The 10,864-nt window shown below is 53.2% G+C and overlaps 7 protein-coding genes across 8 annotated transcripts; 4 read left to right on the top strand and 3 right to left on the bottom strand.

Annotated features, from left to right (window-relative positions):
- Positions 1-1,343: 1,343 nt before the first annotated feature.
- Positions 1,344-2,621, top strand: H257_00151 (hypothetical protein; the record flags this gene model as incomplete). Its single annotated transcript, XM_009822699.1, has 1 exon — positions 1,344-2,621. The coding sequence occupies one exon, from the start codon at positions 1,344-1,346 to the stop codon at positions 2,556-2,558; it is 1,215 nt and encodes a 404-aa protein (XP_009821001.1). The 3' UTR covers positions 2,559-2,621.
- Positions 2,622-2,787: 166 nt separating this feature from the next.
- On the bottom strand, positions 2,788-3,818 carry H257_00150 (CDP-diacylglycerol-glycerol-3-phosphate 3-phosphatidyltransferase). Its single transcript, XM_009822698.1, has 4 exons — positions 3,547-3,818; positions 3,425-3,489; positions 3,042-3,370; positions 2,788-2,974 (listed from the first exon to the last, which is right to left on the bottom strand). Exons 1-4 carry the CDS (start codon positions 3,746-3,748, stop codon positions 2,881-2,883), a joined length of 690 nt encoding a protein of 229 aa, XP_009821000.1. The 5' UTR covers positions 3,749-3,818; the 3' UTR covers positions 2,788-2,880.
- A 784-nt stretch (positions 3,819-4,602) lies between these two features.
- On the bottom strand, positions 4,603-5,307 carry H257_00149 (hypothetical protein). Its single transcript, XM_009822697.1, has one exon. The coding sequence runs from the start codon at positions 5,128-5,130 to the stop codon at positions 4,654-4,656; it is 477 nt and encodes a 158-aa protein (XP_009820999.1). The 5' UTR covers positions 5,131-5,307; the 3' UTR covers positions 4,603-4,653.
- A 248-nt stretch (positions 5,308-5,555) lies between these two features.
- Positions 5,556-7,360, top strand: H257_00148 (hypothetical protein). Its single transcript, XM_009822696.1, has 7 exons — positions 5,556-5,768; positions 5,828-5,947; positions 5,996-6,262; positions 6,313-6,427; positions 6,484-6,635; positions 6,722-6,946; positions 7,024-7,360. The coding sequence occupies exons 1-7, from the start codon at positions 5,604-5,606 to the stop codon at positions 7,216-7,218; spliced, it is 1,239 nt and encodes a 412-aa protein (XP_009820998.1). The 5' UTR covers positions 5,556-5,603; the 3' UTR covers positions 7,219-7,360.
- H257_00146 lies at positions 7,355-9,830 on the top strand. 2 transcript variants are annotated; one of them, XM_009822694.1, is made up of 5 exons: positions 7,355-7,581; positions 7,633-8,066; positions 8,117-8,334; positions 8,388-8,535; positions 8,598-9,830. In XM_009822694.1, the coding sequence occupies exons 2-5, from the start codon at positions 7,896-7,898 to the stop codon at positions 8,679-8,681; spliced, it is 621 nt and encodes a 206-aa protein (XP_009820996.1). In that variant the 5' UTR covers positions 7,355-7,581; positions 7,633-7,895; the 3' UTR covers positions 8,682-9,830. The 2 variants fall into 2 exon arrangements, with proteins under 2 accessions (XP_009820996.1, XP_009820995.1); XM_009822693.1 differs by having other exon boundaries at positions 7,355-8,066.
- Positions 8,775-9,779, bottom strand: H257_00147 (hypothetical protein; the record flags this gene model as incomplete). The annotated part of the gene is made up of 1 exon (XM_009822695.1): positions 8,775-9,779. One exon carries the CDS (start codon positions 9,777-9,779, stop codon positions 8,775-8,777), a length of 1,005 nt encoding a protein of 334 aa, XP_009820997.1.
- An 80-nt stretch (positions 9,831-9,910) lies between the features above and the next one.
- H257_00145 (hypothetical protein) lies at positions 9,911-10,864 on the top strand. The gene has a single exon (XM_009822692.1). It carries the CDS (start codon positions 9,925-9,927, stop codon positions 10,771-10,773), a length of 849 nt encoding a protein of 282 aa, XP_009820994.1. The 5' UTR covers positions 9,911-9,924; the 3' UTR covers positions 10,774-10,864.

Below are 10,864 nucleotides of genomic sequence, written 5' to 3'. Positions count from 1 at the left end.
GCGATAGTCAAAGTCACAACTACCGTTCCCCGGTAGTTGTGACTGCTGGGGCTCCAGAGGCCGTGACTGGGGTTCATTACTATGTCTACTCCTGATCTCGACAGTGGAGCTGTATGGTGGTGATTGCAAGGTAGCTGTTGCCGTGCCATGCTACGAGAGTAGAAGTTGAGGTAACAGGAGTTGGTTAGGCAGGATGGGTGGGTGTGGGTTGTATGCATTATTTGGCGAGCATATGCCGTGGCCGCAGGAATGGCGGTGGTGGTCGTGGTAGTGTAGCCAGGTTCTGGGGTCGTCCCGTACTACTGTACGTCCTCCTAAGCGTACGAATCGTACGCTTAGGAGGATGAATCGAGTGCGCAAGCTCCAACGTAGCGGTGGCGTGGTAGTCACGGAGAGCCGAAGCGCGAGCGCCAGGTAAGCTCAGAACGATGGCGTACTAGTAGTACGTCATCAAACAAGTATCGTCTTGAAAGCTTGAAGATCAAACGCGATGCATGAAAATACCTATTTTCTAGCGATGTGATTGGCCCAATGAAACGTAGTGCAATATGCATTACGTTTTCCCTATTTGCTTGAACAAATAGTTTCTCAAATTTAATCACTAGGCATTTGTAAGTGAAATTAATTAAATCCTGGCCAATTCGTTTTCAACAAATCGAAAATATAATGCGTTGTGCACTACGATGCCGTTATTTTCGCCCATATTTCATGTCATTTTCTGGATTACCGGTATGTGCAATATTTTCCCAACTTAACGTTACTGTACTTCACTGAGGACTCGAGGTACCAACCATCCAATTCACATCGTATCGAGTTGAAAAGGGTCTGGGCCATAAGTGGGACACACGTCCAACAGTCACACTCTCGTGATGGTCAAATCGCACATTGTTTGCTGCTGGTCATCGTCCCAGCACCGTCAAGATCCTCAATTAAGATGTGATGACTACTGACCACCCCGTTCTGTACCCTTAACGTTAGCACCTTCAAAGTTCGTACAGTACCGGTACTTCCTAGGCGGCTCGACGTGAAACAATGAAATCATTGGTCGTGCTACGAGCTGAGTGTCCTGCTGTTGGCTATGATTTACTCGGACAGAGGGTCACGTGGTGTGGTGTCGTTGCTATAACGTGACTCCTTAGAGGGACAGAATACAAGATTATATTTTTGTATTCAATCTCATTCGTGATTAAACTTGATAAATCTATGGGAGTGGCCCACGACCAAGTTCATCGATCAATGAAACATCAATATTTTCAGTGGCATAGCGAATTTGTAAGCAACTGGACATGATATCCTTATGTTGGTCGTCGGGTCGCTCCCTTTCAGGTGGCAGCGTCGTCGACATGGTCACCGAGAGTTCACATTTCAACATTTCCAGTGCAGTCAAGAACACGAAGATGGGCAACTCTAACCAGAAACCAGCTACGACGTCGGCTGCTTCTTCACCCACTACCCTCGCAACGCCCTCGATCGACGTCGCCACAACCCCACTCTTGGTCCACGTGCCGCTCAGTTTGGAAAACGCCGACGCCAGCGAGATGCAGCAACTCGCCGACGACGTCTGCGTTGCCTTGCGAGCACGAGTTGCCGGCTACGACGACATCAATGTCGACGACTTGGTGCTCACGCACTTGACTGGTGCCATGACCAACGTGATCTTCACCTGCCACAAGAAGTCCGCGCCCGAAGACCGAGTGCTGCTTCGTCTGTACGGGGCCGGCACGGAAGCATTCTTCTCCCGCCAAGAAGAGATCCTCGTGTTTAAGGAACTGTCCCTGTTAAACCTTGGCATTGGGTTGGTCGGGGAGTTCCAAAACGGCCGCTTCGAGCGCATGATCGAGGGCCGTACGTGCACTGCAGAAGACATCCGACGCCCAGAGCTCTCGGAAATGATCGCTGCGAAGATGGCCGTGTTCCACACGACCCAAGTTGACATGGACCGCAAGCCACGCATCCTCGCGAGCATCCGCAAGCTATTCAAGGACGCCCAGGCCGCGTATGCGACGACCCATCGGCAGTTTCCTGACGTGGACGCCATGGCGGCGGACATTGCCGCGCTGGAGGCGCTGCTGGCGACCGTGGACTCCCCCGTCGTGTTTTGCCACAACGATTTGCAGTACGGCAACATCATGCTCTCGACTAGCACTGGACAAGACAAAGACGGCGAAGATGCTGTCCTGATTGACTTTGAGTACAGCCACTACAACCCCCGAGGGTACGACATCGGCAACCACTTTTCGGAATGGTGCTACAACTACCACGGCGACGCGCCCCACTTGGGCGACTTTGCCAAGTACCCGACGGCGGCGGACCAGCGGCGCTTCTGCCGCGCCTACTTGTCGTCCCAGTCGGCGACCTGCGATGACGTGGCAGACGCACACGTGGACCAGCTAAGACACGAAGCCAACGTGTACGCGAACGCCACGCACTTGTTTTGGGCCCTCTGGGGCTTTATCCAAGCCACGCAGTCCACCATCGACTTTGACTACTTTGGCTACGCAACGTGCCGGTGGCACGCGTTCAAGACGCGTGTGACACTGTCAAACGATGTCAAGTAGAGAAATAGTAGCCGCCCTACGTCATTGACAATTGCATTAATACAATAATTACTTGGATAAGAGATCTTCTAACCCCCCCGCTCACCGCATCACAGACACGATTGCATTGTTGTAACTCGCGGAACTGTACACTAACGTTATGTACCTTCAGATTCTAGGCTTGCTATACGTGTCACGTGACTTGAGCCGAGCACTTTGGCATTTTAGATTGGGGCAAGTGATACAGTAGCTAGCAGGTGTTTGTGTGTTATACTAGTATTAGTTGCCTATCGTTATCTAGTGACTAACATATTGGTCAGTTGGCGTCCGCGTTGCCACGTCACTACTTGGGCAAATGACGGAACATGCCTTCGCGATTCCGCCACGCTGAGAGGTATCCAAAGCCAGAAGCAAATGTGGACATGGTCACGCCCGCACTAAGTAGGTGTCCCCAAGAGCGTCACACAACAGCAGCAAAAAACATCAGAGATCGAACAGACGTACAAGAGACAATGGAGCGCCACGTCACTGCCAGGGATGGGGCATGCCGCCTGGAGAAGTGCGCCGCCGAGGGTGGTGAACTGCAGCGCCGTGTTCACTTTGGACGTCAACGTCGGCTCGACTTCGAACGCGTTGTTGGTTTGGAAAAAGTCCGAAGAGGATTTCCGCGTGCGATGGCGGTACAGCAAAGTGCCGCCGATCAAGAGCAGGTCGCGTCCGAAGATGACCACGACCAGCGGTAGGGGCAGCAGCTGCACGTAGCCGAGGCTCACGCACAACGTCCCGACCATGAACTTGTCCGCGAGGGGGTCGAGAAAGGTACCCACCACCGTCTATGGCATGGTGACGACCCGACGGTGACGATAGAATCTATCATGACAAGATACCCGTTGGTCGAGTTTTCGAGCCAAGTACCCGTCCAACCAGTCGGACACGGATGCCACGGCCAGTACTACGTACGCAAGCGAGTGAGTGAGCGAAGCAATGGTCGACGAACATGGAGACGTACCTCCGACGGCAAACTTGTACTCGCCCTGCATGATCAAGTGGCCCAGATATGGCGTGCATGCGATACGGGTCATCGTGATGGCGTTCGGCAAGGTGAGGACCTGGAGCATCTTGTCGTTGGACGCGCGGTCCTTCTTGGTCGTGGCTTCGGGGTCATCTGGGCTCATGTGAAGGTGAGATACTCGGGTCGTTGATATGTCCATCACGGTGGTTGCACGCCGCCATTTGGACTGTGGAACCGCCCGTCGCACTGCGCCGATCGATGCAGCCAACATTTATTGGTGTCGACGTTGGTTGCGCCAACCAGTGCTTCAAAATGGACCAATCACATTGCAGGATTTCCATTGTGATTTTTACATTTTATGTGTTTTCGTGAAATGGTATAAAAATATCGATTTTCTGGCGTTTTGATAGGTGTACTTCGACTTGTTGCTTCGACCATGCAAGAGACAGCGTCGGCGTCACATTTGATTTGGCGTCACATGCGCAGCGACACTCACAACGAATGTTCAAGCACAATGGTCAATCAGCACTTGTGAACGTCATATTAACTGTACGATCAATGAAAGAGCAAAGTGAGATGTATTTGGACCTCAAAACATGCAGTAATTAATTAGCATGGAAGTTGGGCACTTCTTTCAACCATATGGAATTCTGCTACAAATTGGACATCTACAAACATGGTGGCCTGGTCTGCCTCGGGTCTCTTGAGATCATTGTAGTCGTGCCTTTGCCTGTGCCGAGTTACAAACTGCATAGACGGGCACTACACATTAGAAACTGTACTGGTACTACTAGTACTTGTAGTTAGTACCCGTGGAACTTTGAGAACGATACGTCAGCTCACTGGAACTTACAGTACCCTGACCTGGCTGTTTGCAGCCAATCAGCCCATCCACCGATTCATGTGTTCTACAAGGGGAAATGCGCTCACCTTGTACCGGTACATGTAGTTAAGTACTTACCGGTAACGTTATGTACAGTCCCGGTGGGCCCGCACTTTCTTGCGTGAGAGTACGTGCCTGCGATGTGTTTAGTAGTTACAATTCATTGTAAAGCCGCCCACAGTACAATGTTCACTCATACATACGACATTGATAACTAACAACTACAGCTGTACTTCCCCCACAGACGATGATTCGTCCTCGTGGCTGTCTCGATGGATGAGACAGCGTCCCCCCACGCGCGCGAACTGGCGGCACGTTGGCTCCCGGCACTTGGAGCCACCGCCGTGTTGCCGGCAGTAACCTCCTGTTTGCGACGACGTGGTGCAGCCTGGAACGCTGCACTTTCGTCCACCACCATGTCGGGTGCAGTAGCCGCCACCCCGCGCGTAAGACCGGCACTGTTCAATGCGACACCGGCGGTTGTGGTTTCGGCGCTTCTCGTGGGCGTTAGGCAGCATGCGCGAGCGATTGGAGTGGCTTTGGGGAGGCGATGTCGGGCGCACGATCACACGGCTGTGAAGGATGCAGACGCCGTGGATCTTGGCAAACCGTCGGCAGTTGGTGTGCGCGCACAGCGCCACGCCGTGTCCACCCGCGATCGATGGGAGGAGGTACGGGCCGTCTTGTTGCTGCTGCATGTGGAAAGTTCCAAACTGACGTCAAGCACAACGCCAGCCCCAACAAGGACGTGAAATCCCAGCGTCCATGTGGTGATGGCATGGTGGCATGCAGGCACGTGCAGGCGCAAAACAGTGGGATGTGGATGTCAGTAAACCAGAACTAGACTACTTCGACGTCAACCCGAAGTTTGCGACGACGATTTACCATATTGCACCTTTTTCGGTTGTCCAATTGACAGGAATTCACTTCCCTGATGAAAGCAACATATAAAGCTACAGTATGTAGACCGAACAAAGGACGGACCGTGGCAGCAGGTTCAGGCAATCGCAGCCTGTCGCATGTCCAAGAAGGGATTTGTTGTCATTACCGGTAGCTACATTGAACTGGGTCAGCAACTGGTTGAAACTCATGGAAATTTAGCCAATAGCATGCACAGAAAGATCGCGCCTGCTCGAGGCGGCGGTTTGGTTTCCAAAGTTGGTTGCCGACCATGATGATGGATCCGACGCAGAACTTTGACGACGACGATGTGTTGGACATCGATTTGGACAAGCTCCCGACGGATGAGAAAGAAGCCATCATGAGCCATGTCACCCCAGACGACAGCGCGCCCACAGACGCGTTTTCACTCGGCCAGAACGACCTGCGTCGCGAAGTTAGTATATTGTCTGTGGCTTCTTCTTGGTCACAGAATGCACTTAGTGTCGTGTGTAGCTGATTGATCGTGGCATTCAACCCAAAGGTTTTTTCAACGACGACGCGTTGCGCTTGCAAGAAGAATTCGACCGCGAACATGTGTCGGAGCGCGATTCCCGCATGAAGCAAAAGATCCAAGTCGGTGTCCTTTCAACAAATCACCCGTTCATGGATCGTGCTGGTTAGATGGCAGCCAAAAGCTACCTCCGCGAAACGATCAAACGCAAACGGGAGCAGATGGACACGGAGCTTCGAGAAGAGATTGACGAGTTAGCTGGCAACCCCAAGTTGGAAGTGTGGCTTGACCTGGTCAAAGCCAACACAACCCCCGTCGAGGCGCTGCTTCGAATCAACTCTGTCGCCACCCGGGCGCTGTCCAAGGTGCTTCAATTCAACCTGGGTCTTCGTGCGCTCAACTTGAGCGGGAATCACCTGAACGACATGGCGGGCAAGGTATACTACTCTTATTGTTCAAATGTCTTGAAAGATAGTAAACACTCTAGGCCTTGGCCAACGTCCTTCGTCGTAACAACACACTGGTGAAGCTCGAAGTCGAAGGCAACAACTTTGGCCCGGCCACGGTCAAGGAGTTCGCGGCCGCATTGACCACCAATGCTGGTGCAAAGGATGGTCGTTGGTGTTTTTTACCTCATGTGTTTGTGTTGCGTTTGCAGGCTTGACGTACTTGAGTTTGGAAAGCAACCCCCTCACAAACGACGACAATGATTACTCTGGCATTGCTGCCTTGGGTACCATGCTCACGACCAACAGTACACTGACCAGTTTGAACTTGTGGCGCACGAGGCTCGGCATCGAAGGTGGCAAGGTACAGCAATCATGTGGATTCGTATGATGGGGGTTGGTGTAGCCAGCCGACGTGACCATATATTAACCGCGCGGGTGCATGGCTAGGCGCTGGCGAAGGGCATGTCCGAGAATAAGACCATGTTGTGCCTCGACATCGGGAACAACAAGGTGGCGCTGAATGACGCGATGGCGATTTCGAAATCGCTGGCCGACAACTTGGAGCGGTACGACGCCGTGCAGCGCAAGAAAGGCGAGATGAAAAAAGGTCAGATCGAGGCCGCCGAGCGTGCGCGGAAGCAGCATGAAGAAGAGCGCAAGCAAAAAGAACACGTACGACACCAATGCTGGCATGTGCCGTGGACGTCGTCATTAGTTGGACTCTGACGAGTGGTGCGGTATCCTTATAGGAGCAATGGCTGGAAGAGCGACGTGTGGAACGGCAATGCGAACGCGATCGCATCGAAGCAGAGCGGCAGCGGAAACTCAAGGAAGAGGAGGACCGACAGCGCCAGATCTCCGACAGAAAAGCGGCGGAACGCGCGGCACAATTGGAGCTGGAGAAGAAGAAGAAAAAGAAGAAGGGCGGAAAGAAAAAGAAGTAAACCAACGTCGTGGCGTGCTTGATATTGATGCAGATATAATACGTTTTTGTCCTTGGCATCCCCAATGGACTTGGTCCACTGTCGGCGTTCCTTGTCGATCGGCGACGCAAATCATTCCAAGTCAGATGGCCTTCTTGCCTACAAATGTCCATCGTAATGTGGTATCGTCCGTCTGTCGCGCCGTTTCAGGTTTTAGATATCCGGATAATCTATCCGACGACTTCGCCTTGTTATACGGACGACTGCCCAAAGATTGCAAGCAAACTTGGAATGAGCGCACGACGTTCGACAGCCAACTCGGTCGTTGGCGACGTCGCTTTGAGTGCTGGCTCGAACGAAGCGCGGACTCGCCAACTTAGCCAGGTAATATGCCTACATGGCTGCTGGGTGATGAGCCGTACATGATGCAAGTAGAATGGGAAGGCGCTGTTCCGCCACGCAGTGACTCATCAACTTGTGATCGACGAAGGCTGCCGGTCGGACGAAAACGTGAGCAACATCACGCTGAGAGACAACGAAAGCATCGGGTCTGAGCTGGAGAACTTTAACGAGTGGAAGGTGTCCCATGGGGTGAAGGAGAAGGATCCCCCCGCGTTGGTCCGACGTGGCAGCGATTCCGTGCGGGCCTCGATTGCGAACAAGCGGCGAGCCCGAAATACATTTGTTTATTCCGGATAATGCTTTATTCGGATATTGTTCAAAAGATTCTGTTGCCAAAGCCCAAACAAAGCATGAGTTTTGCAGTCGAGCTCGTTCATGCGGTAAATGGACTCGCCGAAAGCTTGGCAGCGCACCCCCAAGTCGATGCATGTGCCGTGCTAAGTGTCCTTTCCCACACGTACCACCATGTTAGCTTTTTCATCGTCGCCGCTCCTCTCTAACCGTCAACGACACGTAGGCGTCAGGCTCGGCGACCGATCCAGCAATTGAAGCCGTGACTGCCGCATCACGTGCCGTGTTATCTTGCCTACTATCCGGCCCTTCTTCTTCGAATGATTCCGTCCTTCGACAATCGGCTCTTCCCCCGCGCGTGGTGTCCAGTATCAGCGACACCACGTCGATCTTGGCAGACGCCGCCGTATCCAGGGCTATTCCGCGACTGAATCGTCTAGATTGGTATGTGCAGTCCATGAAACCATAGAATCGTCACCTATTGACATTTGTTCCAGGCGCGTGGATATAAATGTAGCGTCTAGCGCGTTGGAGAGCATTTATCAGCCCAGCGTGGTCCTCCGCATGCAGTTGTCCAATGGGCGCCAGCACACCGTGGAGCTGTCCCTAGCCAAGTTTCATGAGCTTCGCTACAACACTGCCAAGGTCCAGTACATATATCGGCCTTTCACCTTCTTCACCCAGTATCTCATCTTGATCGTGCTTAGATCCTCCAGGAAATGAACCAACTGGAGCGCCACCCTATCCTCCGCCTCACTCGCGAAGGCCTCACGACCACTAGTAGTACTTAGCTCCACATCATCATTGGCCACATTGCCAATGCTTCTCTATCTAGCCTCACTAATACGAGTATACAACGATAAATGTCCATTCTTTACTCAGGACTAGTACTCGACACTGGATTCGTGTATTTGTTTCGTACTCGCCCCGCCGGCGAATTCTGTGGCCAGCGTGTCGTGCAATGTGCGACACGGTGGCACTGGATGCTGAAACACATCCCACACTCGCCCGAGGGCCGGGCGGCCATGGCTCATGGCGTGGAACGTGGACGGTGCGAAGACGCGCGAGAACCCCACCGTGAGGATCGCCAGTTGAATCAAACATAGCGTCCAGAACCAACCATATTGGTGACGGTGAACGGGGGGTACGCATGCCTCGTACACGCCCCACTGACCGCATCGCAGGAGGAGGTACCCAAGGACAATCACTCCTTTGCCTTTGAGTTTGAACTTGGGGGCAATGTCGGCATCGAATGCCTTGACCAGTTTCACCCAAGTCAGTACCGCAAGCACAGTCGCTCCCAAGTTGCACAGCGCCAAGACGACGCGAATTGCAGTGTCCGTTGGGTTGTTGTTGTCGCTGCTGTCATTACGAACTGCCACGCCATGGATCGCCCCCAAAGTGACCAACGTCGGATGCACGAACGCAAACCATAGAACGACCCGGCGGATGGCCACGTACGTGGCTCGGGCGTGACGAACTTGGTCATAGTCTTGCGTCGACGCGTCGTCGTCACGGGGCGAGTCAAACGCTGGCGTGGGGGGGAGGGTGTAGTGCTGGGGGGGGTGCTTGGCCAAGACGTCGATGGCTCTTTCGGTACCCCCCAACTGTACGATCACGAGAAAGTAGGCGGAGACGAGGACGATCGAGTCGACGGAGGCGGCGGTGGCTTCGACTGCAACTTGAAGCGCCTGAAATTGCAGTGACACGTTTGTGTCGAGCGCCATTTTGGCCAAGAAGAGTACACTGGAGAGTCCCAACGCAATGGCACAACGCATCGAAATGGTTTGGGCCAATGGGTTGATCACATGCGTGATGTGGCGACGGATGAATATGGCGCTGACAAAGGCGCAGAGGACTGTGGCGGCAATCCCGAGTACCCATTGCATGATGATACACCCAAGGTCGTTGAGTTGATGCGCTTCTTCTTTGGCTTTCGCTGGTCGAAACCGACGACATATAACGCATAAACGGTTACAGGCTGAAACGGTTGCTCGATGACGATCTGACAACTTCCACACAAAATTCAACGCGATGGGTGGAGCCGAGTCCAGCACACGCCGAACGATAAAGCCCGGGACGGTCATCTCCATGATATCCCGAAGCATCGGGGGCGGCGGAAGGAGCTCACGTGGGGACGACGACGTGTTGGCCGTAGTGGCCAAAGTAGGGCCAGACTCGGACACCGACTGGTCGGGCGAGTTTAATCGACCGTTGGCGTCCGCAGATCACTACCAGCACTACATGCCCCCCAACATGCCCATGTGCCCAACATACCAAGTCAACTACGTGACAGAATGCAACCGATCTTGGAAACTCATCTGCAAAGCCGCGACGCCCAAGATGAAGCACTACAACAAGGACGGTATCGTGCTGTTCTACGACGAGTTTTTCCACCGGTTGTTTCAACGGGACCCTGGGTTTGAAGACATTTTCCCCGGTATTCGAAAGCGCATTGAAGTGCTGATCAAGGCCATGAAGTTCATCCTGAATGACTCGGGGATGACCGAGACGGTGGTCATCCAGCGATGTCGGAACCTCGGCCACCGCCACCGCACCATCCCCAAAGTGAAGCCGCATCACTTTTCAGCGTATGCCAGCACGTTTGTGGAAGTGGCCATGTTCTGGCTCGACATTGAAGCCACGCCAGACGTTGGCGAAGCCTGGAGCAACCTCGTCGGGTTCAACCTCAAGTATATGCTCCAATCGTATCTATTCAACACTGTCAACGAGAGCGATTGGAATCAGAATACGACGCAACCCACCAAGGAGTCTCGGACGACTGCGCCCATCAAGAAGACCAAGATCAAACCACCCACTACGACAACCGCGGTCACGAGCATTACCAAGTCGGGCACGAAGAAGGACCTGGCCGCAGACTAAGTACCCTTCCTATATGATAGCATTATGATAGCAGCACCTTGAGGCACCCCCATTTGTACTTGACATCAAAACAACTCCATGTATATTATCG

The sequence above is a fragment of the Aphanomyces astaci genome (assembly GCF_000520075.1).
Source record: "Aphanomyces astaci strain APO3 unplaced genomic scaffold supercont1.1, whole genome shotgun sequence".
NCBI lineage: Eukaryota > Oomycota > Saprolegniomycetes > Saprolegniales > Verrucalvaceae > Aphanomyces > Aphanomyces astaci.
The sequence above is the reverse complement of the archived record's forward strand: the minus strand, read 5'-3'. Positions and strand labels throughout refer to the sequence as shown.

What these genes read in the sequence shown, in the direction of transcription:
- H257_00150 (XM_009822698.1), bottom strand. Translation starts at nt 3,748, where the DNA reads ATGGACATATCAACGACCCGAGTATCTCACCTTCACATGAGCCCAGAT. An exon ending in GTACAAGTTTGCCGTCGGAG is followed by an intron (nt 3,490 to 3,546) that starts GTACGTCTCCAT and finishes TTGCGTACGTAG; the next exon opens with TACTGGCCGTGGCATCCGTG. An exon ending in CTCGAAAACTCGACCAACGG is followed by an intron (nt 3,371 to 3,424) that starts GTATCTTGTCAT and finishes ACCATGCCATAG; the next exon opens with ACGGTGGTGGGTACCTTTCT.
- H257_00148 (XM_009822696.1), top strand. Translation starts at nt 5,604, where the DNA reads ATGATGATGGATCCGACGCAGAACTTTGACGACGACGATGTGTTGGAC. An exon ending in CGCATTGACCACCAATGCTG is followed by an intron (nt 6,428 to 6,483) that starts GTGCAAAGGATG and finishes TTGCGTTTGCAG; the next exon opens with GCTTGACGTACTTGAGTTTG. An exon ending in AGCGCAAGCAAAAAGAACAC is followed by an intron (nt 6,947 to 7,023) that starts GTACGACACCAA and finishes GTATCCTTATAG; the next exon opens with GAGCAATGGCTGGAAGAGCG.
- H257_00146 (XM_009822694.1), top strand. Translation starts at nt 7,896, where the DNA reads ATGCTTTATTCGGATATTGTTCAAAAGATTCTGTTGCCAAAGCCCAAA. An exon ending in TTTCCCACACGTACCACCAT is followed by an intron (nt 8,067 to 8,116) that starts GTTAGCTTTTTC and finishes AACGACACGTAG; the next exon opens with GCGTCAGGCTCGGCGACCGA. An exon ending in CGACTGAATCGTCTAGATTG is followed by an intron (nt 8,335 to 8,387) that starts GTATGTGCAGTC and finishes CATTTGTTCCAG; the next exon opens with GCGCGTGGATATAAATGTAG.
- H257_00149 (XM_009822697.1), bottom strand. Translation starts at nt 5,130, where the DNA reads ATGCAGCAGCAACAAGACGGCCCGTACCTCCTCCCATCGATCGCGGGT.
- H257_00145 (XM_009822692.1), top strand. Translation starts at nt 9,925, where the DNA reads ATGGGTGGAGCCGAGTCCAGCACACGCCGAACGATAAAGCCCGGGACG.